Raw genomic sequence first — 27,435 nt, 5'->3', positions numbered from 1 at the left:
CGTATCCTCAATCTCCTATCGCCTCCTACTCATCGGTGACTTCAACATCCACATCGACCAGCCAACTGCCCCACTGACGTCCGACTTCATCTCTCTTCTGGACTGCTTCCATCTCACCAAGCACATCAACTTCCCCACCCACACCAAAGGCCACACCCTGGATATAGTTTGCTCCTCCTTTCCACTCACATGCAACCCCCATCCTCTCGCCTTCCCACTGTCAGATCATCTCTGCATCCTCTTCTCCGCCCCTCTATCCTCGCCTCATAATTCTACAAAACGCACCATCTCCTACCGCAACATTAAGACTGTAAACCCAATCACGCTTTGCCAGCTCTTATCCTCTTGTTCTTGGCCCCCTCCCATTCATCTGTTACCTCTTTACCCTTGGTAATGTCATTCACAAACTTAATCTGGACTTCCACTGCTATGCTGATGACACCCAGATCTATATACGCACCACACCAACCCAAAACCCTCCCCTCAACCACCTTGAAACCTGCATCTCTACAATAAAAACATGGCTGACCCACAACTTTCTCAAACTCAACAGTGACAAAATAGAGCTCCTCCTCATAGGCACTAAATCCCCCCTCAATAAAACTGGATACATCACACTCAACATTTACTCCTCAACCATCACTCCCTCCCCTCTGGCACGCAACATTGGCGTTATTTTCGACCCTATACTGTCCTTCCACCCTCATGTTAGCTCAGTTGTGAAGACCTCCTACTTCCACCTCCGACGCATCGCCAAAATCCGACACTGCCTCTCTCTCCTTGCCGCTAAATCCCTCATCCACGCGCTCATCTCATCCCGGCTTGACGACTGCAACTCCCTTCTCACTGGAATCACTGCTCACTCACTCCATAGACTTCAACTAGTCCAAAATTCTGCTGCTCGCCTCCTTACCCATACCCGGTCCTGCGAACATATCACCCCTGTTCTCCACTCTCTTCACTGGCTCCCCATCAAGGAGAGTATCATCTTCAAGATACTCCTCCTCACCTTCAAAGCCCTTCACCACCTGGCTCCCACTTACCTATCCGACCTCCTTATCCCCCTACCGCCCCAACCGTCCCCTCCAATCCTCCAATACTTCACGTCTGACAGTCCCAAAATCTAAACTCAAATCCTTCGGTGACAGAGCCTTCTCTTGCACAGCACCCCGACTCTGGAACTCTCTCCCTCAGTCTGTCTGTGACTCACCCACACTCCCTATATTTAAGTCCCGTCTAAAAACGTACCTCTTTTCTCAAGCCCATGACATCCCCTACCCATAACTGGTGTCCTCTTCTTAACTTTATCCCATTGTCTCTTCCCCGTCCCCCTCCTCCCCTGTATGTCTTTGCCTTGTTCCCTGTAAGCGTCTTTGGGTTTTTGAAAAGCGCTATACAAATTTAATGAATTATTATTATTATCTCAAAAAGAATGAAAAATCTATCTTTGTATAAATGACGTTCTTGACCCACGGGCAGCCCGCAGGGGCAAAGTCCTGACGGGGATAGCGTGCGAGCGAGCGCGCCCTGTTCTTTGTCAGGACGACCTCTTTATAGGCCTCCGTACGTAGGTCCTACGCCAACTTGGTCACGTACCAGTTTTTCCAGTACGTCATATACCTGTGTTTCCCAGGACTGATTCTAAAATAGACTGCAACTGCATCTCCAACCTCAACCGGATGGGATGACCTCTGGTTAAGGCTCATGAGTCATCCGCGGTCCTCCACCAAGTAGTATCACCGTTAACGTTACAACCTGCCCGGGCCTCAACCGGATGAATGTGACCTCTGGTCACGCTCATGCGTGGGATCACAGTCTTCCACCACACAGTATCACTATTAACCCCTGCTTCCTTTCTGTCTTTGTTCACATTTATACACTGCTCAAAAAAATTAAAGGAACAGTTTTTTATCAGGGTATGGCATGAATTTAATTAGACTTTTCTGATAAGGTTTTGGTCAGGTACGTAGCAGAGGGGGTTGTTAATCCGTTTCAGCTGCATTGGTGTTGATGGAATTAACAACAAGTGCACTAGAGGGGCAACAACGAGATGGTCCCCAAAACAGCGCTGATTTTGCAGGTGGAGGCCATTTCAAGTTCCTCCCTCTTGATCTTTTTTAACTGTTTTTCCACAATTGTTGGCTTTAGCTAGAGTCATTATCACGACTGGGAGCATGAGGCGATTTCTTAACCCTCCTGAAGTCGCGCAGATTCTCCAACTCCTCCAGGATGGCACATCCATGCGTGCTGTTGCAAGAAGATTTGATGTGTCTCCCAGTACAATCTCCAGAGCATGGAGGAGATTCCAGGAGACAGGCAGTTACGCTAGGAGAGCTGGACAGGGCCGTAGACGGTTCTCATTCCATCAGCAGGACCGATATCTGCTGCTTTGTGCAAGAAGGAACAGGTTGAGCACTGCCCGAGCCCTACAGAATGACCTCCAGCAGGCTACTGGTGTGAATGTCTCTGCCCAAACTGTCGGAAACAGACTTACCAAGGGTGGCCTCAGGGCACGACGTCCTGTAGTGTTTCCTGTGCTCATTGCTCAGCACCATGGAGCTTGATTGGGATTTGCCATAGAACACCAGAATTGGCAAGTCCGCCACTGGCGCCCTGTGCTTTTCACAGATGAGAGCAGGTTTACCCTGAGCACCTGTAATAGACGTGAAAGGGTCTGGAGAAGCCAAGGAGAACGCTATGCTGCCTGCAACATCATTCAGCATGACCGGTTTGGTGGTGGGTCAGTGATGGTCTGGGGAGGCATTTCCATGGAGGGACGAACAGACCTCTACAGGCTAGAGAACGGCAGTCTGACTGCCATTAGGTATCGGGATGAAATCCTTGCACCCATGGTCAGACCCTATGCTGGTGGAGTAGGTCCTGGGTTCCTTCTGATCCACAACAATGCCCGGCCTATTGTGGCAAGAGTATGCAGACAGTATCTGGAGGATGAAGGAATTGACACAATTGAATGGCCCTCACGATCATCTGAACTAAACCCGATAGAACACCTCTGGGACATAATGTTTCGGTCCATCAGACGCCGCCAGGTTGCTCCTCAGACTTTACAGGAGCTCACTGATGCCCTTGGACATCTCACAAGACACCATCCGTCGTCTTATTAGGAGCATGCCGCGATGTTGTCAAAGCATGCATACAAGCTCGTGGGGGCCACACAAGATATTGAAAAGAATTTTGAGTTGCAGAAATTGAATTTAGGCAAAAAGGACGAGTCTGCCATATAATTTTTTCACTTTGATTTTTGGGGTGTCTGTATACTGAGCCCTCTGTAGGCTGAAAACTTTTATTTCCATCAAAAGATGTGGCATCCTTTTGTTCCTGAGACATTAAACTGTCCATATCAGTATAGATATCCCCCCAAAAAATTTTCACCGTTGAATTCTGATGTGTTTTCAAAGTGTTCCTTTAATTTTATTGAGCAGTGTACATTCATGTGTAAATGGAACATCAGTGTTAAATACATGTTTGATATCGATTAAAAATTGCAACAATAAATTATGTTTTCACTGTAGTCACTTTAACACATCATCGTAACTATGCTCATGGGTTCTCCTAGTTAGCAGATTAAAATACTCAAGCTGTTTCAAAGTATATTTTAGTAAAACAAAATAATGTAAAATAATCCCAAATTGTGTGACGATATGTGTAATTCAGACAGGTCTTGTTTCTCTAGTCAATAACAATTTAATTTCCATCCTATGTCAAGTCAATCTAACTTTGGCACCATCTTCTGGTGAAATTTGGAACGGCAATGGAGGTTGACTGGTTCAACCAACAACCCCCCCTTTACCAGTTTAACAATAGTTAATTTTGAAGAACTAACTTTTAAGTAACCCTTACTCAGGACCCCTCCTTCAGGTCTCCCCTGTCAAGCTTTGTCACCATCTTCTGGTGAAATTTCAAACTGCATCTGAGCCAATTCGACTGGGCCAAATCCAATACACATTCACGCACCATCTTGTACCATCCTAACCATCATGTAACTTGACAATATATACTGCATGAATGAACTTGTCACGAGTGACGGGCATTATTTGGATTTTAATGATGCTACTACCGTTAATGCTACTGCTAATTGATGTGGTATATAAAGTGTTGTTGGTACTTTTTTTCGTCAAAGTCACATCAAGTTTATTTATATAGCCCTTAATCGCAGACAAGTCTCAAAGAGATTCACATGGGCAAAGATGAAAATTATTCTCAACAGCCCCTGATCTCAACTCCTAGGAGGGCAAGGGAAAAACTCACAAAACCCCAACTGGTGAGAATTGAGAAACCTTGAGAAGGAACCACAGATGGGAGGATCCCCCTTCCAGGTTGACCAGGCTGCAATGGATGCAGAGTGGGCAACATTGAACACATAATATAAAACGAAAAAGTTGATGTCCATATTCAAAATGAGGACCTGCAGGAAGGTGCCCCTCACTTGTCATGGCAGTGTCTGCAAGTGGGGGTAATCTGCCTCAGATCCCTCATCCTGATTGGTTGACATAGAATCCAGGCAGCCGATTTTCAGTTTGGGTGTCACCTAACCCCATCCCCCCTGCAAACTGCAACCGAATCAGCCAACTCAAATTACCGTATTTTCTGCGCTATGAGGTGCACTTAAAAGCTTTTAATTTACTCAAAAAACCACAGTGCGCCATATAATCAGGGGCGCCTTACATATGGATCAATTGGTGAATTTGTTGATCCATGGTTGTACACAGCGCTGTACCAGTGTGAGTAGTAAATTACAAGGTCGCATCGCTTTCAGCATTACGGCAACCGTGGTCAGGGGTGTCACCGAAGTAATAGCGGTAAACACTCATACTGTGCTTACACCTAGTCCAACACCACATAAAGATGCCAAAACGGCACACATGCCACTATCTGCCAATGGATTGTGGAGGCCTGGGCTGATACATCAGCCTCAACTGTGGTCCGAGTTTTCGCAAAGGCAGAAATAATAACTGAACTGCCAGGGAATAGCAGTGACATTGACACGGATAATGACTAGAGGGAGCCGGACATAATGAATGCTGCACTCGCCCAACTGTTGAATTCAGACACGGAAGAGGAAGAATTTGGCGGATTCGTGGACGGGGATATGTAAATATGTACATTAACATTTATACAACGTTGTATTATTGTGCAACGTATGTCGTTCAACTGCTCAAAAAAACTCTTCAATTCAGACACGGAAGAAGAAGAATTTGATGGATTCGTGGACGGGGATATGTAAATATGCACAATAATGTTTGAACGATGTCGTGTTATTGTGCAATGTTTGTATTGTATATCATATTGTATATAAAGTTTGCCGTATATAAAGTTTGAGGGATTTTTAGATGGGGATATGTAAATATGCACATTATTGTTTGAACAACGTTGCTTAATTGTGCAATTTTTGTATTGTATGTCGTATTGTATATAAAGTTTGCCGTATATAAAGTTTGACTGAATAGCTTGTTGACTAGTTTGACATTCCCTTTTGCACAGCACCATCTAGTGTACAAGTGTCAAACTCAAGGCCCGGGGGCCAGATTTGGCCCGCCACATTATTTTATGTGGCCCACAAAGACAAATTGTGCATCAAATTGATGTCATTACTAGAATTGCAAATTGTCTTCACTTTTAATATCTTTATTTTCAAATATTTGACCAGTTTCTACTCGTCTGATTTGAAAACGAGTTATTTGTCAATTTGTTTTGAAGCTTTTACTGTACATAATTTGAGGTGCTCATACATTTATTTGGGGTCATAACAACCCTCCGAAAGAAGCTATGACTACAATGCGGCCTGCGAAAAAAAAGAGTTTGACACCACTGGTTTAAATCTAGGGTTAGGGTTTCAAAGTAGGGTTTCATACTACAGTTAGGGTTTCAAAGTAGGGTTCAAAGCTAGGGTTAGGGTTTCAAACATGGGTTTAAAGCTATGGTTAGGATTTCAAAATAGGGTTTTAAGCTAGAGTTACGGATTCAAAGTAGGGTTTAAAGCGAGAGTTAGAGTTTCAAAGTAGGGTTTAAAGCTCTGGCTAGGATTTTAAACTAGGGTTCATACTACAGTTAGGGTTTCAAACTAGGGTTTAAATCACAGGTGTCAAACTCAAGGCCCAAGGGCCAGATACGGCCTACCAATTCATTTTGTGTGGGCCCTGAAGACAAATTGTGCATCAAATTCATGTGTCATTACTAAAATTGCAAATTGTCTTCACTTTTGTTAATATCTTTTTTTTTTTTAATTTGACCAGTTTTTACTCGTCTGATTTGAAAACGAGTTATTTGTCAGTTTATTTTGTTGCTTTTACTTATAATATGAGTTGCTCATACATTGATTTGGGTTGACAGTCATAATGGCCCTCCGAAAGAAACTATGACTACAATGCGGCCCATGAAAAAAATGAGTTTGACACCCCTGATCTGGTGGCTGCATAACGCAACCCCAGTCAACCCCAGTTTGATGCAGTAGCTTCTAGTCTATGTGACTTTTAATCTGGTGCAACCTATATATGAAAATATTTCTAAAATAAAACATTCAATGAAGGTGCGCCTTATAATCTAGTGCACCTTAGATCCAACATAGAATAGAATCGGACAAGTCGTAGCAGTATTACAGACATGACAAAATGCAGTTCTAGTTATGTTCTTAATGTGTTTTTGAAAGGAGAGTATTTGGTCGAATATAAGAGATTGGTTCCAGTATCACTTTTGGGAATAGTACATTTATCTAGATTTACAGTGGTTCCTTTAAATAGGCGCTGATAACAAGCAGGACCAATTATCAACATCTCTGTTTTTATCTCTATAAAATAAAATCTAATAATTATCACAGTTTTTTTTTAACATAAATACATGTACCTGTCTTGAAATTACATTCAGCATAAAATAAACCCAGAAAAATAGATGGTTCAAATAATTTAAAAATATAATTGTGTATTTACCTTTCACTGAAAATGACAATAAAATTGACTTAGCCAGTAGTCCAGATCTATCACATGTGTCATGTAGACATTATTTGTCATTTATTAATGAATCAGTCTTTCTCTCTTTTGCAGGAGTTCTTGGAGTTGACAGTAGAGACTAACTTTGAGCGGCCCCTGCCCCCTCCTCAACTTGTAGCCAGGAAACTGCGGTCACTTGCTGTCCAGACTGTCCAGTCCTGGCAATCCTCTTATGGGTCAGCATATAAAAAGTTGGAACTAGGCTATCATTTTCTCAAACAGTTTAAAAAGGTGAGCAATGTGATGTTTCTTCTCATTGAACATTTATATTAACATGAGAATTTATGTGGATACATGTTGAGTATTGCTAACAGACACACTAATGTCCACTTTATGCCATCTGCTAATAACCCATAAAAGGCTAACAATTTGGTGTTGAGATTCACTCTGTGGTTTACTCAAATTGAACAATGTCCTTTGTTTGTCAGTCCATCAACTGACCCCTTTCACCTCCTCCTCTCTCCTTTTGTCAGTGACGTCCATGACTGGTGAGGTACTGACTTCTCAGGAGTCAGATATAAATAACCAAAAGCAGTGAGCCTCTATTTAATTTTTGATGTTAAGTATTTACGGTATCTATCTTTCATTGACCAAGGTCACACAGTGCTTCACATGATAATAAAAAAAAAATCTAATATGACACATATCCAATTTGAAAAATTAAATCAGAGAAAGTTAAAATCACTACTTGCCAAATTTTACTTTACTTAATTAATCAAAAAGGCAACTAGACTAACTGCTTCCTCAGAAACATGTATACCGTAATTTCCGGACTATAAGTCGTGGTTTTTTTCATAGTTTGGGTGGGGGGGGCGACTTATACTCAGGAGCGACTTATATATGTTTTTTTTCACAAATTTTTACTTGATCATTAAGACATCACTTACTTACAAGTATAGTTGACCACTTCCTATGTTATTTTTAGTATAGTTGATCACTTCACATGCTTTTATATCTTTATCTTGAACATATTCAAAACATAAAAAATAGAGAAAACATCAAATAAAGCAATTAACACTTTAAAGCACCATATCCAAGTCCACTGTCTGCTGTATGTACACTTGCTCCATTTTTGCTCCTCTTATATTTATTATTATTATTTATTTATTTGTTTATTTATCATTTATTCAACACTCTTATTTATTCATTGTTTGTGCCTTCTTGGGTTTTTTTTGTGTTGCTTGTATGCATATGTGTAATATCTCACCAAGGGATAGTGGAAACGTAATTTCAATCTCTTTGTGTGTCTTAGTATATAAAAAAAAAATCGACAATAAAGCAGACTTTGACTTTGATAAAACAACCAAAAAAAATTATATTTTCAGACGAAACTGGATGAGGGGGCTCTAAATTTCACCATTGGCCGTGACTCATCAACTGGGTGGGCTTAAGAAAAATGGCACCAAAAAGAAACTCATATTTTGCAGGTTACAAACTTCAAGTTGTAAAATATGCAGCTGAAAACAGTAATCGAACAGCAGAAAGAAAGTTTGGAGAACCGTGATGTACCAATGGATTACTATTTCAAGTGACGTCAGTAGCGCGGCGGTTGTTTACATACAAACGTGCCCACATAAGGACTACCGGCATCATTAGCGGTGATCATCTCTAAGTGACACGGAGGACAAAGAGTTTGAAGGAATTAAGGATTTGGAGTGATATAGAAGGTGTGAAAAACTATTATGGCTTTTACGCACGCCCGGTCCTACTCTACTGAGTCGGGGGCCGGCGCTCGGCCGAGTGGCTGTCCGCGAACGGTGCGCGGGGCTCGGACATGGCCATTACGCATGCCCGGTCTGTCTGGAAGTCCACGCCGCCACATGCTTGGAAGTTTGTTTTGTTTAATAAAGAGCCGTTTACCAAACCCACGTCTATCCTTGTACTTTGTTAACGCTACAATATAGTTATATCGTAGCTCTGTGGAATAAAGACGAGGCTGACGTCAGGGCGCACGCGCGGCGATGTTGACAAAGGACGAGGAATTTGATCGATGGATTTAATGGATTTAAAGTGCACGGGTGGTTTGATAATATTATTAGCTTGTATTATAGTTATTTGAAATATAGTTTATCTATTGTTATATGAGCCTGTGGAATATTTTGAAGTGCAAGTGCCCTCAGCCGCGCGCACCCATTGTTGACAAAGAACGATCGATGGATTTAATGAATTGGAGTGACACCGATGGTTTTATGAACATGTTATTCATGTAATAGTTGTCCTTAATCACTCTATATGTTACGTCAGGTCCGTTCTCAGCTCTTTGTTTGTGTTTGTCACGTTAGCATACCTATCGTTTAGCCTGTTGTTGCTATTTAATGAATTGGAGTGACACCGATGGTTTTATAAACATGTTATTCATGTAATAGTTGTCCTTAATCACTCTATATGTTACGTCAGGCCCGTTCTCAGCTCTTTGTTTGAGTTTGTCACGTTAGCATACCTATCGTTTAGCTTGTTTTTGCTATTTAATGAATTGGAGTGACACCGATGGTTTTATAAACATGTTATTCATGTAATAGTTGTCCTTAATCACTCTATATGTTACGTCAGGCCCGTTCTCAGCTCTTTGTTTGTTCGTGTCACGTTAGCATACCTATCGTTTAGCCTGTTGTTGCTATTGTTTAGCCTGTTGTTGCTCGTTCATGACTGTTTTTGGTGTGGGATTTTGTCGAATAAATTGCCCCCAAAATGCGACTTATACTCCGGAGCGACTTATATATGTTTTTTTTCACTTTTTGGGGCATTTTATGGCTGGTGCGAGTTACACTCCGGAGCGACTTATAGTCCGGAAAATACGGTAGATCTTTTTATTTTCCAATATGTGCAATCGAATGGATTTTCTTACACTTCAAAATCATGATCAGAGCAGATGAGAGTACCGAGGTGGGGGGTTTCAAATTTGACACAGGTGCTTATGAATATAAATTGGGAAAATGATCTCGTCCATAACCATGAGGATAAAAACCATCGTGTCTTCATGACTGTTATTCAAGACGAATTATCTGCATTTACTAGAAAAATCAAACCAAAACCAACAAAAAAAATCACCTCACATGGATAAATGAAACTATTTGGACATTATTTAAAAAAAAGAGAGATCTTGCTCTTACTTAAAGCATCATTTAAAACCAAAAAAGTAAAACAAAAAAGTAAATCATAGGCTAACATCCAAGTGAAGTTTATTTATATAGCCCTAAATCACAAGCAGTCTCAAAGGGCTTCACATAGACAAAACAAATTGACAATTATTCTCAAAGCATCCCTGATCTTAAGCTCCCCAGAGGGTAAGGAAACACTCAAAAAAGCCCTACTAGGGGAAAAATCAGAAACCTTGAGAAGGGACCACAGATGGGAGGACCCCCCTTTCAGGATCACCAGGCTGCAATGGATGCAGAGAGGGCACATAAAATACATACTATAAAACAAATCAAAGAAAAAGGGGATGTTAAAGTCAAAGTGAAGAGCTGCAGGAAGTGCCCTCGATTGTCCTGGTAGTGTCGTCGAGGAGGGTAATCCGCTGCAGTTCCCTCATCTTGATTGGTCCACGAGAATCCAGACATCCGCTGTCAGCTTGGGTGTCACCTAACCACCTCCCCAGCTGGGAAGGGTTGGGAGGGGATGGGGGGAGGGAGCGAAAACACAAACTCCAGCCGAATTGGCCACCACAGGTTAATTAAAGGCGATATCATAGAAATGTGTCTTTAAATGTGTCTTAAATGTTTCTACTGAGGTAGCAGTTCTAATATCCATTGGTAGGGCATTCCAAAGCTCTGCAGCCCGAATAGAAAATGCTCTAGACCAGGGGTGGGCAAACTTTTTGACTTGTGGGCTGAATTGGGTGCTATATTTTGACCGGGGGACCGAACCAGGAGCAGATGGATGTAGAGTTTGTGTGAATAGGAATGACATGTAAAGGTCATTGCATAAAAGGTTTTTACTTTTAGTAGGTAGTAAAGCATGGATAATCAAAAAAAGGTTTTTCAAAACAAATGCATTTATTAACAGCATTCAAAAAATATTTTACACAAAAACTACTATAAGGTGATTCTCATTAAATACGACACTGTTATTATGAATAATATTTTCATCATTTCAGCGCCTGCAGGTCATATTTATGAAAGATGTTTATCTAATGAGGCGAAATCACATCAAACAGCAAACATTCTGACCAAATACATCATCTTGAAGAATCAGTGAAAGAATACGTACGTACATCTAAATAAAGTAATAAAGAAATTAACAGTATTGCTGGTCTCCCTTTTTTGCTAGTGCATAATGGTCTGGAGTAAACTTTGTTGTGGTAATTCTTAGGATAGAGCCGAGGTGTTGGTCCATTAACCTAGATCTGTGATGCGCTTTATTGACGTTCATGTGGCTGAACACACATAGTTTGAGCCAAATTGTCCAGTCTTTTTTAACATTCAGCACTCTGTCTATCTTTCTTTTCCTCGGGACACTCATTTTAATGGAAGGATTCCAGGGAAAGGTTTGTGGGTGGCATTAGTGTAAAACTGTATCTGAAAGTTCAGCGCGCGAATAACAAGAATGCTGACGTTACAGCCCACACTGGAAATTCGGCACTGATAGAAATAGAGCGCGGAGTGCGCGAGGTCCCTACTACTTAGTATGTACAAGCAATTGTGAGTGTGCACCGAGCTTTCTGACACGGCTTCCGGGAGTAAATGCGCGGGCGGGCGCTTTCCCATCTACTGGTGAAACATCGAAATTGCAGAGAAAATTACCCAAAAAATGTTTAATAATAAAAAAAATTCAGATTTTGCATTCCGGAATAAACGGCCCCTTGGGCCGGATGTGGCCCGCGGGCCGTAGTTTGCCTATATCTTCTCTAGACCCTGCAGACATTTTTTTGGCCATCGGGGTCACTAAGAGACGAGATATGAAAGCGCTAAGCCATGCAATGATTTATAGGTTAATAGAAGAACCTTGAAGTCACATCTTAAATGGACCGGGAGCCAATGTAAGTTGGCTAATATTGGGGTAATTTGATCAAACTTTCTTGCCCGTGAGAGAACCCTTGCAGCAGCATTTTGTACAAACTATAGACTTTTGATACAAGACTTAGGAAGACCAGAGAAGAATGCGTTACAGTAGTCCAGGCGCAATGTAATAAACGCATGTATAATAGTTTCCGCATCACCGATCGAGAGGATCAGACGAATCTTAGCAATATTACGAAGATGAAAAAACGCAATTCTAGTTATGTTCTTAATGTGCTTTTTAAAGGAGAGCGTTTGGTCAAATATTACCCCGAGATTAGTTACAGTATCGCTCTGAGGGATAGTACGGTTATCAATAGTTATAGTGGTTTCCTTAAATAAGTGGTGATAACGTGCTGGACCAATGATCAACATCTCAGTTTTATCTGGGTTAAAACAAAGGAAATTGAGAGACATCCATTGCGTGATCCCCGCAAGGCACGCCACAAGATTACAACAGTCCCGTGGATCTGTCATCGATAACGGCATATATAATTGAGTGTCATCCACGTAACATTGAAAACTAATATTGTATTTACGTATTATGTCCCCAAGCGTAATCATACACATACATATTAAATAGATTTGGTCCGAATACCGATCCCTGTGGGATACCACACGTAACATTATAGAGCTCAGAGGTCGTATTGCCATGGACTACGCCGTAGTCTATAATGCCATGTTACGGATGGCAGATGCCATGGCGTAGTCACTACGCCATGGCATCTGCCATCCGCGTCCTGTCTGATAGATAGGAATAGAACCAGCCTAGTGCTGACTCTGAAATACCAACACAACTTTTAAGACACTAAAAAAAATATAGAAGTCTACAGTGTCGAAGGCAGCACTAAGATTGAGTAATAACAATACCGATGAAGTGTTTGAATCCACCGCTCTCTGAAATAAAGTGATAAAAGAAATTATCCATCCATCTAGCCATCTTCTTCCGCTTATCCGGGGTCGGGTCGCGGGGGCAGCAGCTTTAGGAGGGACTCCCAGACTTCCCTCTCCCCAGCCACTTACTCCAGCTCATCCCGGGGGATCCCAAGGCGTTCCCAGGCCAGCTGAGAGACATAGTCTTTCCAGCGCGTCCTGGGTCGTCCCCGGGGTCTCCTACCGGTCGGACATGCCCGGAACACCTCCCCAGGGAGGCGTCCAGGAGGCATCCTGATAAGATGCCCGAGCCACCTCATCTGGCTCCTCTCAACGTGGAGGAGTAGCGACTCTACTCCGAGTCTCTCCCGGATGACCGCGCTTCTCACCCTATCTCTAAGGGAGAGCCCAGACATCCTGCGGAGAAAACTCATTTCGGCCGCTTGTATCCGAGATCTCGTTCTTTCGGTCACGACCCATAGCTCGTGTCCATAGGTGAGGGTAGGAGCGTAAATCGACCGGTAAATTGAGAGCTTTGCCTTTTGGCTCAGTTCTCTCTTCACCACAACGGACCGGTACAGGGTCCGCATTACTGCCGACGCTGCACCGATCCGCCTGTCGAGCTCACGCTCCATCCTCCCCTCACTCGTGAACAAGACTCCAAGATACTTGAACTCCTCCACTTGGGGCAGGATCTCATCCCCGATCCGGAGAGGGCATTCCACCCTTTTCCGATCGAGGACCATGGACTCGGATTTGGAGGTGCTGACCCTCATCCCGACCGCTTCACACTCGGCTGCGAACCGTTCCAGCGAGAGCTGGAGATCACGACCTGAAGAAGCCAACAGCACCACGTCATCTGCAAAAAGCAGAGACGCGATGCTGAGGTCCCCAAACCGGACCCCCTCAACGCCTCGGCTGCGCCTAGAAATTCTGTCCATAAAAATTATGAACAGAATCGGTGACAAAGGGCAGCCTTGGCGGAGTCCAACCCTCACTGGGAACGAATCCGACTTACTGCCGGAAATGCGGACCAGACTCCGGCATCGGTGATACAGGGACCGAACCGCCCTTATCAGTTGGCTCAGCACCCCGTACTCCCGAAGCACCCTCCACAGAACCTCCCGAGGGACACGGTCGAACGCCTTCTCCAAGTCCACAAAACACATGTGGACTGGTTGGGCGAACTCCCATGCACCCTCAAGGATCCTGCCGAGGGTGTAGAGCTGGTCCACTGTTCCACGGCCAGGACGAAAGCCACACTGCTCCTCCTGAATCCGAGGTTCGACCTCCCGACGGACCCTCCTCTCCAGCACCCCTGAATAGACCTTACCAGGGAGGCTGAGGAGTGTGATTCCCCTGTAATTGGAACACACCCTCCGGTCCCCCTTCTTAAAGAGGGGAACCACCACCCCAGTCTGCCAATCCAGAGGCACTGTCCCCGATGTCCACGCAACGTTGTAGAGGCGTGTCAGCCATGACAGCCCCACAACATCCAGAGCCTTTAAGAACTCCGGGCGGATCTCATCCACCCCCGGGGCCTTGTCACCGAGGAGTTTTTTAACTACCTCAGTGACTTCGACCCCAGAGATTGGAGAATCCTCCTCAGAGTCTCCAGGCCCTGCTTCCTCAATGGAAGGCGTGTAGGTGGAATTGAGGAGGTCTTCGAAGTATTCTCCCCACCGACTCACGACGTCCCGAGTCGAGGTCAGCAGCACGCTATCCCCACTGTAAACAGTGTTGACGTTGCACTGCTTCCCCCTCCTGAGACGCCGGATGGTGGACCAGAATTTCCTCGAAGCTGTCCGAAAGTCATTCTCCATGGCCTCACCAAACTCCTCCCACGCCCGGGTTTTTGCCTCAACAACCGCCGAAGCCGCGTTCCGCTTGGCCATCCGGTACCTGTCAGCTGCCTCCGGAGTCCCGCAGGCCAAAACAGCCCGATAGGGCTCCTTTTTCAGCTTGACGGCATCCCTTACCGCCGGTGTCCACCAGCGGGTTCGGGGAATTGCCGCCACGACAGGCACCAACGACCTTACGGCCACAGCTCCGGTCGGCCGCGGAACATGGTCCACTCAGACTCAATGTCCCCCGCCTCCCCCGGGACGTGGGAAAAGCTCTGCCGGAGGTGGGAGTTGAAGCTCTTCCTGACAGGAGATTCTGCCAGACGTTCCCAGCAGACCCTCACAGAGTGTTTGGGTCTGCCAGGTCGGACCGGCATCTTCCCCCACCATCGGAGCCAACCCACCACCAGGTGGTGATCAGTTGACAGCTCCGCCCCTCTCTTCACCCGGGTGTCCGAAACATGCGGCCGCAAATCCAATGACACGACTACAAAGTCGATCATCGAACTGCGGCCTAGGGTGTCCTGGTGCCAAGTGCACACATGGACACCCTTATGTTTGAACATGGTGTTCATTATTGAAAAACCGTTTCGAGCACAGAAGTCCAACAATAGAACACCGCTCTGGTTCAGATCAGGGGGGCCGTTCCTCCCAATCACGCCCTTCCAGGTCTCACTGTCATTGCCCACGTGAGCATTGAAGTCACCCAGTAGAACGATGGAGTCCCCAGAAGGAGCGCTCTCCAGCACTTCCTCCAAGGACCCCAAGAAGGGTGGGTACTTTGAGCTGCCGTTTGGTGCATAGACACAAACAACAGTCAGGACCCGTCCCCCCACCCGAAGGCGGAGGGAGGCTACACTCTCGTTCACCCGGGTGAACCACAATGTGCAGGCGCCCAGCCGGGGGGGAATAAGTATACCCACACCTGCTCAACGCCTCTCACCGTGGGCAACTCCAGAGTTGAATAGAGACCAGCCCCTCTCGAGAGGGCTTGTACCGGAACCCAAACTGTGCGTGGAGGCTAGTCCGACTATATCTAGTCGGAATTTTTCTGCCTAACACACCAGCTCGGGCTCCTTTCCAGCCAGACAGGTGACATTCCATGTCCCAAGAGCCAGCTTCTGCAGCCGGGGATCAGACCGCCAGGGTCCCTGCCTTTGGCCGCCGCCCACCTCACACTGCACCCGACCCCTTTGGCCCCTCCCACCTGTGGGAGGGGCGAAAGGGGTCGGGAAGGGGGACCCACCTTTCCTTTTCGGGCTGTGCCCGGCCGGGCCCCATGGGCGAAGGCCCGGCCACCAGACGCTCGACTTCGAGCCCCGCCTCTGGGCCTGGCTCCAGAGGGGGGCACCGGTGACCCGCGTCCGGGTGAGGGAAAACGAAGTCCATTTATTTTTCTCATCATAAGGGGGCTTCTGTGAGCCGTGCTTTGTCTGGCCCCTCACCTAGGACCCATTTGCCATGGGTGACCCTACCAGGGGCATGAAGCCCCCGACAACATGGTTCCTAGGATCATAGGGGCACGCAAACCCCTCCACCACGATAAGGTGACGACTCACGGAGGGGTAAAAAATTAGATTAGCAAAATATTTTTTTCTGTCAGTATAATTAGCACCGTAAGAGTGAATTCTAAAGAAATTTGGACGAATATAAAAAAAAACTGATGGGGAAAGACTAAAGTGCACAAAAAAATTAGGGAGCTACAACGAGAGGAGAAGGTCATTCAGGATCCAAAGAACATTGCACCAACTTTGAACGATTACTTTATAGACTCAGTAGAAGAGATAACTGCTCTCAGATACTACACCACCCACCATTTCCATTAAACTCAAACAACACCTACTGTATTTTTCGGACTATAAGTCGCGGTTTTTTTCATAGTTTGGGTGGGACGTAGACTTATACTCAGGAGTGACTTACTATGTGAATTTTTTTTCACAAATTTTCAAAATTCACAAATCCGCGACGTAGTGAAACCGCAACAAACGAACCGCGATATAGCAAGGGATTCCTGTTATCTAACTGCAACTGCGGCGTGGCGCACACGCGGCGGTGTTTTTCGATCACGGGATTTAATGACTTGGAGTGACAGATTGTTTCATAAAATTGTTGTTTATAATTATATGGGCCTGTGGAATAATTTGAAGTGCAACCATCGTCAGCGGCGCACACCCGGCATTGTTGACATAAAGGACGATCGATGGATTTAATGATTTGGAGTGACACAGATGGTTTGATAATATAATTGCTTATATAATAGTTATTTGATATATAATTTATATATTGTCATATGGGCCTGTGGAATAATTTGAAGTGCAACCGCCGTCAGCGGTGCGCACCCGGCATTGTTGACATAAGGGACGATCGATGGATTTAATGATTTGGAGTGACACAGATGGTTTGACAAAGGTGTTATTTATGTTAGTTATTTGGATAACTGTCACTCTTAAGTCAGGCCCGTTCTCAGCTCTTCGTTTGTGTTTATGTCACGCTAGCATACCGTATCGTTTAGCCTGTTGTTGCTCGTTCATGTCTGTTCTTGGTGTTGTTGGATTTTGTCGAATAAATTTCCCCCAAAATGCGACTTATACTCCGGAGCGACTTATATGTTTTTTTTCACTTTGTGCATTTTATGGCTAATGCGCCGTATATTCCAGAGCGACTTTTAGTCCGAAAAATACGGTATCTGGCCCACTCACTGATGGTCACTGGCTCCAAAACCCCATTCTTGACCAGGGCGTCCAAGTCTGCTTCCACCTTGGATCGGATGGCGTATGGTACTGGTCTAGCTTTCATAAACACAGGCTTGCTATCAGGTTTGACATGTAACTTAATGGTTATATCTTTCATGCTGCCTAATTCATTACAGAAAACCTCTTTGTGTTTCTCGAGTATTTCTTGTAGCGGAGTGGAACTGTGTGACAGCTTCCTTATCGCTTGCCAGTCCAGCCGGATTCCCTGTAGCCATGTACGCCCCATTATAGCAGGATGATTCCCCTTGGTCACATAAAGGGGAAGCTTTTTGGTTTGCCCATGGTCACATCTGTCATCCCTTCCATGTGTACTCGATGTCCCGTATATGCCTTAAACACTGTGTCTGATGGACGTAGTGGGAGGTGCCTCATATGTTTCCTATAGATCGTGTGTGACACTAGTGATGCCTTTTGTTAGAGATTTGCTCACTCAAACAATACTTTGCAAGAACCACACGGGAGACAAGTAAGTCCTTTTTGACACCTGCAGGTGGAGAGTCCATTCGTCGCTGTGCGTGCAGCGATGTTCGAATAGATCTCTGGACTCTCCTTCCTGCAAGCGGATATTTATTAAGACAAACAGAGTGGGGGTTGAGAGTTGACAGGTTTGGTGAACCCCCGGCCTCTGGTAAGATCAGAGCAGGGGGTGTTTTACGATGTTGTGGGAAACAGAACAACTTTGATTGCTTCCTCTGCAGCTGGTCAATCAAGCAGAGAATGCAACCACATTATTTTACTGCGTTGTGAGAGCAAGACAAGATTGGTTAATCATTATAGTCTACATTTCAACATAATCCTATGATAAAGATAACCTGGAAAACCCTAACACCTTTGACCCTGTGTCTATCTGCATTTTCACCACATGTCCCTCCAACTTGGGTTCAGCCCAGTAGCCATCTGAGTTCTCACCTACATTCATCACTCGTATCGTATTTACAGGCACTTCTTCCTCCGAAGAATCACTATTTCTTTCATTATCATGGCAAATGGTGCGAACATGCCTTTTTTGTTTATATTACACATTGTCACTTTTGTTCCCAGCATCTTGAGCTGTCCATGCCCTGTTTACTTCGGCACGCCTGCTCTATGTGCCCTTTTTTTCCACAGTTACGACAGTCCATCTCTTTGCACCAGCACGTCGATGCAAGATGACCAGATTTGCCACAGCGAAAACATGGCCCTTGCGCGTTTGGTTTATCATTGTTGAGTTGGTGCACTGTTTCTGTAGCACTTAGTTACTGGGCCTCCCGTTTTGCCATTTCCATTGTTACACTGATGTTAATGGCCTTTTCCAAAGTCGAGTTGCTTTCTGTGAGTAATCTCTTCTGTGCTGCTTCGTTTCTAAGTCCACATACCAGCCTGTCTCTCAAAGTGTCATTCAACACATCCTGGAACTCACAGTGTTCAGCCAGCTTGCGTAGGGCTGCTACAAACTGGGTGACCGTCTCGCCCTCCTCTTGGCTACGTCTGTGAAATCGGAATCTTTCTGCGATTACCAGGGGTTTCGGTGAAAGATGGTTCGCCAGTACATCCACTATTTCTTGGTATGTTTACTGCCCGGCTTTTCTGGTTGAAGTAGGTCAGGTAGCAAGTTAAACGCTTTCGGCCCCATTACACTCAAAAACGTGGGTACTAGCTTCTCCTCCTCTATATTATTAGCCATGGCGAAGTAATCAAAACGCTCAGTATATGAGCTCCATTGTTCAATACTTTCGTCAAAGGGACCAATTGAGGCAATTATTCCCGCCATTACAAGTTCCTGTTTGTATGGCACTGCTTTCCCTTCACAGACGTCTCCCCTCAGCAGGCCACTCTTTTTTACACTTCACCACACTACTCACGACGTTGCCAATAGTCCACCAATCCACTCCACCCCTCGAGTTGAAGCCGGACAACACGCGTCAGTCCAGACGTCCTCGTCGCCAGTTTTGTTATATCCTTACTATTTTCCAGGTTCTTATGTAGCAAGAATTGTTCGGACAACGACGTGATGGATTACTGCTTTATTCCTTCAACACAGTCAGTTCACAGGGCGTACATCACAACACTGAACGCCCCCAAAGCTCCCCCTCCCACTTCCGGAGTTTTCCTACTATGGAACATGAGTTAGCCCAAAATACAAAACAGTGTGCAGCATCACAATCTTAAGTTAATAGACCTCTGTGTGGTCTCAAAGGTTCTAAAGCCAAAGATGCATTTTGCATGGATGTAACATTTCTAAAATACCACAAATAATGTTTCATTGCAAATTTAACTCATATTACAAGCCAATCTATAAATGAAAGTTGTTTCCCTAAACCTTGGAAGTCCTCAGTTATTACACCAGTCTTTAAATAAGGTAATCCTACAATAGCCAACAATTACAGACCGATAAGCATTCTTCCAACAGTTTCCAATGTCATGTAAAATATAGTAGCAGAGAAAATTGTTGATCACCTTTCTACAGTCCATACACACTGAACAGGATGCAATTTGGCTTTAAAAAATTCATTCAACGGAGGTTGTGGTCTGCTTCTTTCTGGAAAACATTCAATCAAAGCTGGACGCATGCGGTGTTATTGGTGCCGTCTTCATTAATCATCAGATTATATGAACCAAACTGCTTAAACGTCTCCCCCCAGTACCTTGAGTTGGATTAAATCGTACATATCTGCAATATCACACTGTGTTCAAAGCACAACGTCAACACCACGTAATAAAAATTACGGGGTACCACAGGGGTCAGTACTAGGTCTATTGCTTTTCAGTTTATTTATAAACAACCTACCAAGTTGTTGTCCCTCAAATGTCACATGTCAAATGTATGCTGATAAGGGATACGTCACATTTGCTCTCCCAGTCCCCCACCCAATGATTGCCAGTTTGTTGAAAACATGTAGATATATGAACCTGTCCATGGCGGAAAAGGAGTGGGGCCCACTGCTCTTAAATGTATTCTGAAACATTTGCAAATAGATAATAGCTATTTGTACCTCATAATACACAATTTATTTTTTGTAGGTAGACTTTCAGGAAGCTGAGGCCAGGACAGTGCCTGAGCGGGAAAGACAGACTGAAAGACAAAGGAAACAGAAGAGGATATACGATGAGAAACTGAACGCAGCCATTAGAGACTTGGAGGGTAAATGCAAAGTGCACTACACCTGAAGCTTGACTTTACACACATCGATTCCATACGACTCGCTGTCTAACGCGGTTTGGTCAAGGACCTCAATTTTTTTCGTCCTAAATACATTTTTAAGTAGTATTTTATATTGATGATATAAGGACGAAGCTAAATGACAAGCACATAGTGATTTGATAAATTTCCGTGACCAATTTAAACACGTTTGATAACAAGAAGTCGGGCTGTTTGATCTTTATCTGCTTTACGGATAGCGGATAGCTAGGATTGTTTTTGATTCGGAAAGTTCGTGGAAGCACCTCATCCACACATCACTCACAAGTTAAACAGCGTGTATATAGTATGTATGTATGTACTATATATATATATATATATATATATATATATATATATATATATATTGTCAAACGCACCTCTTGCATTAAGGTACCCCCGGCTTCCCGGTAACGGGTTTGTTTTAGCCGGGTTCGGAGATTCGTCCATAATCTAACCACCCGAGTTAAATTAACTCCACCGGAATCAATCTAATTTCTGTACGACGCCAATCCCTCTCAAGTCACCCGAAGCTCGAGCCGAGTAACTCAATTCGAGGCAAGACTTCGAAGTGACCGCATCGTATTGATGGCTCCCCGCTAGTGTTTGAAGTTCTTATTTTGTTACGGATATTTTTTAGATGTCTTTGTTAAGACCTCAGGGATTCGTTTGTATAGCGCACCCAAGCACTAGTTTTGCCGAAGTAAATGTTGATATGGGTCCGTTCCACTTGGTCGCTCATGCAGCGAGCCGACCAACTTTTTCATTCGAAAGAGAATCGAATTAATAAAAGTGTGACAATAATAGCATTTAAGAAGAAAATTAATGCACTTTATATGATTAATTCCAACTTCTCATACGTAGATCTAGCACTTCCCCATCGGAGTTCTTCACCCCACTTAATTGCTTTAAAAAGAATAGCGACTTTCTTAAACCGAATAAAAATGTCGTGCTCTATTTAGATTTGCCCAATAATTAATTTGGAAGGCAAGTCTATTTTTTGATCGTGTCCCATTTAACTTTTGACGCGGCCCGACAAATTTAGGAACTGGGCCGCGCCCGATGGACAATCGAAACACTTTTATCCTCCACCAACTTCCCTGATTTATTTCAATCGTCGTCGTTATGTTATTTAGAGGAAGTAATTTCTCAACCGAATTCACTTTTAACGAAATCAAGTCTTCCGTTAAATATTTACAAAAGTTTTTTTAATTCTCTAACTTGCTCAGAGTTACTTTTTACGCGGCCCGTCAAAAAGGGGAAGCGGGCCTGAGCCTTTCAAATAGTTAAATAACTTTCCGTTCTACACAACCCAATAATCTGATTTAAACACTTCCTTTAATTTATTCAGACGAAATAACTTTCGAACGGATCGAAATTCACTCGTGGCTCAAATAACTACGGAAGTTATTTAAGTCTCTAACTTGTTCAAAGTTCCTTTTTACGCGGCCCGTCAAAAAGGGGAAGCGGGCCTGAGCCTTCGGTTGCATATTCAGTACAAATCCGCGCACAACGAAGTAAGTAATATACAAAACACATTTATTGAAAAAACATGGAATAGAATTACAAATCTCAATTACTCCAGAAACTGAACAATTTCACTCCCTGATACCCGTGTTAATAAAATCATTCAATCCCAGAACAATTCGATTGCAAAACACAGTTCATAAAAAAGGGAAGAGGTAAATACCAGCTGCGTGCTATTTTTGGTGGAAGCAATGCCGAGTGATCAGTTCGATCTTGCTTCTAAAATCCAAATTAAAGGAACAGGCTGGCCACGAGGGAACCGGCGGCCCGATGACTATTCCCCCTCTCGCTAAAATACATAAAATAAAAATCCCTCTCACCTATTCCTCCTATAAAGTTGTCCAGTCCAATTTTTGGGAGTAAATCCAAGTTAATTTCAGTCCAGCGATCCTGCGACTCACACAAAGATCTTCGGGACTTTGGAAAAAATCTTGAAACTCCTCCGGGCCGCTTTACGTATGATCGCTCTTTTGGGGGAAAAAAGCCCTGAAGCTGCTTCTGCAGGACCTTTTATAGACCTCTCGGTCCCCCCCCCTCCCCTTTCTTTTCTCCTGTACTTTCCCTATAGGGTAAGACTGCCCAGTTTTCCCACGCCTATAGAAGGGACTGGCCAGCTTTCTCACGCCTATAGAGGGACTGGCCAGCTTTCTCACGCCTATAGAGGGAACTGGCCAGTTTCCCCACGCTTGGTTATCTGTGGCCTTCAGCAGCTGTTTCCGCCCTGACCACGCAGTACTTTCCACCAAATGCACAGCTAGTGGCAAAACCTTTCACTTCCCCTTTTCTTCTCTTTCTCCTACATGAAAATAACTTTTTAAAGTTACGCTTCAATTCACTCTGAAATAAAAATCCAAACCCTTGACCTACTTTTCTAAACAATTTATGTCACGCCACTATTCTCATAGTGACGGGTCTCTTGATCGAATTGACAAATAATATTGCTTAAAGCGGTTACAGTATACATTTTTAGCCAAGCAAAGAAATCAAAAATAAAAATCACATTTGTTCTTCTCCAAACAATTTATGTCACGCCACTATTCTCATAGTGACGGGTCTCTTGATCGAATTGACAAATAATATTGCTTAAAGCGGTTACAGAATATATTTTTAGCCAAGCAAAGAAATCAAAAATAAAAATCACATTTGTGCTTCTCCAAACAATTTATGTCACGCCACTATTCTCATAGTGACGGGTCTCTTGATCGAATTGACAAATAATATTGCTTAAAGCGGTTACAGAATACATTTTTAGCCAAGCAAAAGAATCAAAAATAAAAATCACATTTGTGCTTCTATGCGAGACTCACACTCTGACACCGTGCTACTCTTTTATTTCTATTTTCCCATGTTTAGCTTATTGGCTCTTCTTTTGGTCTCACGTTTTGGTCTGGCGCCATCTTTTGGACAAATTTGGAATTTCAGCTCTGCCAATTTATTCCTGTGAACAATCCATATTCTACCATTTGCACCATCTCTACCCCCATGTTACATGACAATATATATATATATATATATATATATATATATATATATATATATATATATATATATATATATATATATGTGTGTGTGTATATGTGTGTGTGTATATATATATATATATACACACAATATATGTGTGTGTATATATATATATATATATATATATATATATATATATATATATATATATATATATATATATATATATATATATATACAGAAACATACATACACAGCTTCTTCCCGAGAGCTATCACTGTACTCAACAAAAACAGATTAACCTGTCCCCTTAACCCATAAAAATACATACATACATACATACATACATACATATATATATATATATGTATGTACGTATGTATGTATATATGTATGTATGTATTTAAAAAAAATCATTAAAATCACATTCAATTAAAATTTACACTGTGTGCAGAATTATTAGGCAAGTGTGTATTTTGACCGTATGATCATTTTATGCATATTTTCTAACTCCATGCTGTCTAAGCTTGAATGCTTACTCAATACAAGCATATCAAGTCATGTGTATTTGTGGTATGAAGGACGATCGGGCCTCAGCAGATCAACAACACCCTATTGTATGCATAATTATTAGGTTGCTTGTTTTCCTCAGGCAAAATATGGCAAAAATAGATTTAAGTGACTCTGAAAAGTTAAAAAGTCTTTCAGAAGAATGCAGGACTCGCAAAATTGCTATGATATTGGAATAGTGACCACAGAACCATCAAATATTTCATTGGAAGGAGTCAACAATTTCGCAAGAAATGTGTTAACTGCCAAAGATTTGAAAAGACTCAAACCCATTATCTTCCAGTGCGAGCATATTCCAGAATTTCAATCTACCTGGAGTGCCCCGAAGTACCAGGTGTTTAGTGCTCAGAGACATGGCCAAGGCAGGATAGCCAACATCCGATCACGACTGAATGTCTTGTTCAACCTACATGTTGAAACGTCAAGACTGGGTCAAGAAATATCATAATACAGATTTTTTTTAAAGAACTGATGAGATGAAAGTTATTCTTGACAGACCAGCTGAACTCACCGGCTCAGTGATGGCCACAGAGATTCACTTCAAATCAGACGGCAGCAAGGAAGCGTCTGGGTATGAGTATGGGCTGGTATTATTTAAGATGAGTTGCTTGGACATTTTCGATTTCAAGGTGGACTTAAAATTAAATTGTTCACCCTGTACACCTCTGACTTCCAGCACAGCTCTGAGTTCTGCCAGGTGCAGAAGTTTGCGGACGATACTGCTATTGTTGCCTGTATCAGAGATGGACAGGAGGAGGTGTACAGGGGCTGGTGCTTTGCTGATTGGTGGGTCTCCAACCACCTGCACCTAAACACGCCAAGTCCAAAGAATTGGTGGTGGACTTCAGGAGGCCCAGGCCTTGTCCTGAACCTGTGACAATCAATGGAGACTGTGTGGAGATAGTGTAGACCTGTAAATATCTTGGAGTGTTGTTGGATGACAGACTCGATTTTTATGCATCGATATACATGCAAAAAAGGACAATCCTGGCTATACTTCCCAAGGCGGTTGGCATCCTTCAATGTCTGCAAGGTGATGCTGCGGGTGTTTTATCGTTCCGTTGTGGCGAGCACCCTCTTCTATGCGGTGGCGTGCTGGGGAGAGGGGTGGCGTCAAGAAGAGGGATGCCTCCTGTTGGGAAATATGTTATATAAAGTTAAAGCTAAAGTCCCAATGATCGTCACACACACATCTGCGTGTGGTGAAATTTGTCCTCTGCATTTAACCCATCTCCGTGTGATTTTGATCCATCCCCTGGGGGAGAAGGGAGCAGTGAGCAGCAGCGGTGCCGCGCTTGGGAATCATTTAGTGATCTAACCCCCCAATTCCAACCCTTATGCTGAGTTCCAAGCAGGGAGGAAATGGGTCCCATTTTTATAGTCTTTGGTATGACCCAGCCGGGGTTTGAACCCACAACCTTCCAGTCTCAGGGTGGACACTCTACCACTAAGCCGCTGAGCTGATATATTATCATTAGTTTCTATGCTTCTAATGAAAGATCTTTGCTGCATGTGGCAGTTTGACCCAGGAATTTCCAACCGATATAGAATGTTAAGAGAACAATGGTGTTATTCATGGTTCAGGATGCATATGGCTGGCGCCGTGAGTCACTTTAAGCAATAACATCCTGGTTTGAACACTGACATCGTTGAGAGGTCAATACTGCCTGCCTTAAACAATAACATCCTTGTTTTTCTGAAATCATGAGATGAACGTACTGCTGTGAACAAGAGAAGCTCTACATGTCTAAACTCCACCCATTGCAGTTATTCAATAAAAAGGGGCCAGCCTGTGGCTAGGGCGCGGTTCGGGCCACATATCCTGTGTGTGTGTGTCTCGGGCGCCCTCCTGCAGGAGTCGTTGGCCTGATGAAGACAACTCTCTGTCTGACGAAATTCTTTGTGTAAAATGTTGATGAACCCAACATCTCCTACCTAGACTAGTGATTAGAACTAGTGAGGAGGGCGGCTTCTGTTGTGGGCACGGAGCTATCTGATCTGGCATCTGTGGCAGATCAGCGGTTCTTGGCTAGGCTGCAGGCCATCAAATACAACCCCGAACACCCACTGTACAGTACCGTTGCTGGGCGAATGAGCAGATTCAGTGACAGGCTGCTGACACCGTCTTGCTCCTCGGAGAGGCTGAAGGGTTCATTCCTTCCCTATGCCGTGAGACTTTTTAACTCGTCGTAGGGGTTGGGAGCATGCTAACGGTCGTGACACTGTTTTTTATTTATTTATTATAACTGTTTATTGCTTATTTATTTCCATCCATCCATTTTCTGTACTGCTTAGTCCCCACGGGGGTTGTGGGCGTGCTGGAGCCGATCCCAGCCGTCATCGGGCAGTAGGCAGGGGATACCCTGAACTGGTTACCAGCCAATCGCAGGGCACACAGAGAAGAACAACCATTCGCACTCGCGTTCATGCCTAGGGACAATTTGGAGTGCTCAATCGGCCTACCAAGCATGTGGTTGTTCGTCTCTGTGGGCTATGCGATTGGCTGGCAACCAATTCAGGGTGTCCCTCCCGCCTACTGCCTGATGACTGCTGGGATAGGCAGGCTGCCCCGGGGACAAGCGATACAGATAATGAATGGATGTATGAAAGGATACAATTAGCCTACTGACAGTTTTTAGAAGACACTTTTCTTTAAGAAGTGGTACAGGTAAAAGTGCATCTTTCAAGACCATGAATATTATGCAGGACAATACTCCATTGCATACATCAAAGTTTGCCGTTTGCTGTGTGGTTTGCCGGTAAAGGCCTTTAAGATGATAGAAACTAAACTCTATTGAGAACTTGTAGCCCCCTCCTGAATGGGAGATTTTGCGCTGAAGGAAAACAGTACACCTCTGTGAACAATGTCTGGGAGGCTGTGGTTGTTGCTGCACAAAAAGTTAATCAACCGCTGACAGACCCCATAGATTGAACTCGTACAGCTGTTATTAAAAAGAAGCGTGGCTATATTGGTCACAGATTTTTTTTAAATGTTAAATTGTAAATTTTGAGTTGTTTGTTTATTACTCTCACAGTAAAAAATGAAAGCAAGATGGGAAGATTTTCATTTTTACTTTAATTGCATAATCATTTTGCAAAGTAATAGTTACCTAATAATTGTGCACACAGAAATTTTCCCAAGAAAAACAGAATGCCACTTTACTCTTAAATATTTAAATTTGGGGATTATTACCATTTACATTTTGATTGACCGAGAGCACTGTTCAAAAACAAAATTAATCTTTAAAA

The 27,435-nt window shown here is 43.6% G+C and overlaps 1 protein-coding gene and 1 long non-coding RNA gene across 7 annotated transcripts in view; one reads left to right on the top strand and one right to left on the bottom strand.

Annotated features, from left to right (window-relative positions):
- uvssa (UV-stimulated scaffold protein A) overlaps positions 1-27,435 on the top strand; it is a 237,903-nt gene that overhangs the window by 40,862 nt on the left and 169,606 nt on the right. For all 6 annotated transcript variants that reach the window (XM_088391507.1, XM_088391482.1, XM_088391489.1 and 3 more), the window contains 2 exons: positions 7,059-7,235; positions 20,472-20,592. In XM_088391507.1, the coding sequence (XP_088247633.1) occupies positions 7,059-7,235; positions 20,472-20,592 (298 nt within the window). The remainder of the gene's footprint in view (positions 1-7,058; positions 7,236-20,471; positions 20,593-27,435) is intronic.
- LOC148404748 (uncharacterized) overlaps positions 23,795-27,435 on the bottom strand; it is a 37,563-nt gene continuing 33,922 nt past the window's right edge. Inside the window, exon 5 of the long non-coding RNA XR_015861620.1 lies at positions 23,795-25,318. This is a non-coding gene — a long non-coding RNA (uncharacterized LOC148404748). The remainder of the gene's footprint in view (positions 25,319-27,435) is intronic.

This window comes from Syngnathus floridae, chromosome 1 (assembly GCF_059516105.1).
Source record: "Syngnathus floridae isolate MCC-2025c chromosome 1, RoL_Sflo_1.0, whole genome shotgun sequence".
NCBI classification, from domain to species: domain Eukaryota; kingdom Metazoa; phylum Chordata; class Actinopteri; order Syngnathiformes; family Syngnathidae; genus Syngnathus; species Syngnathus floridae.
The sequence above is the reverse complement of the archived record's forward strand: the minus strand, read 5'-3'. Positions and strand labels throughout refer to the sequence as shown.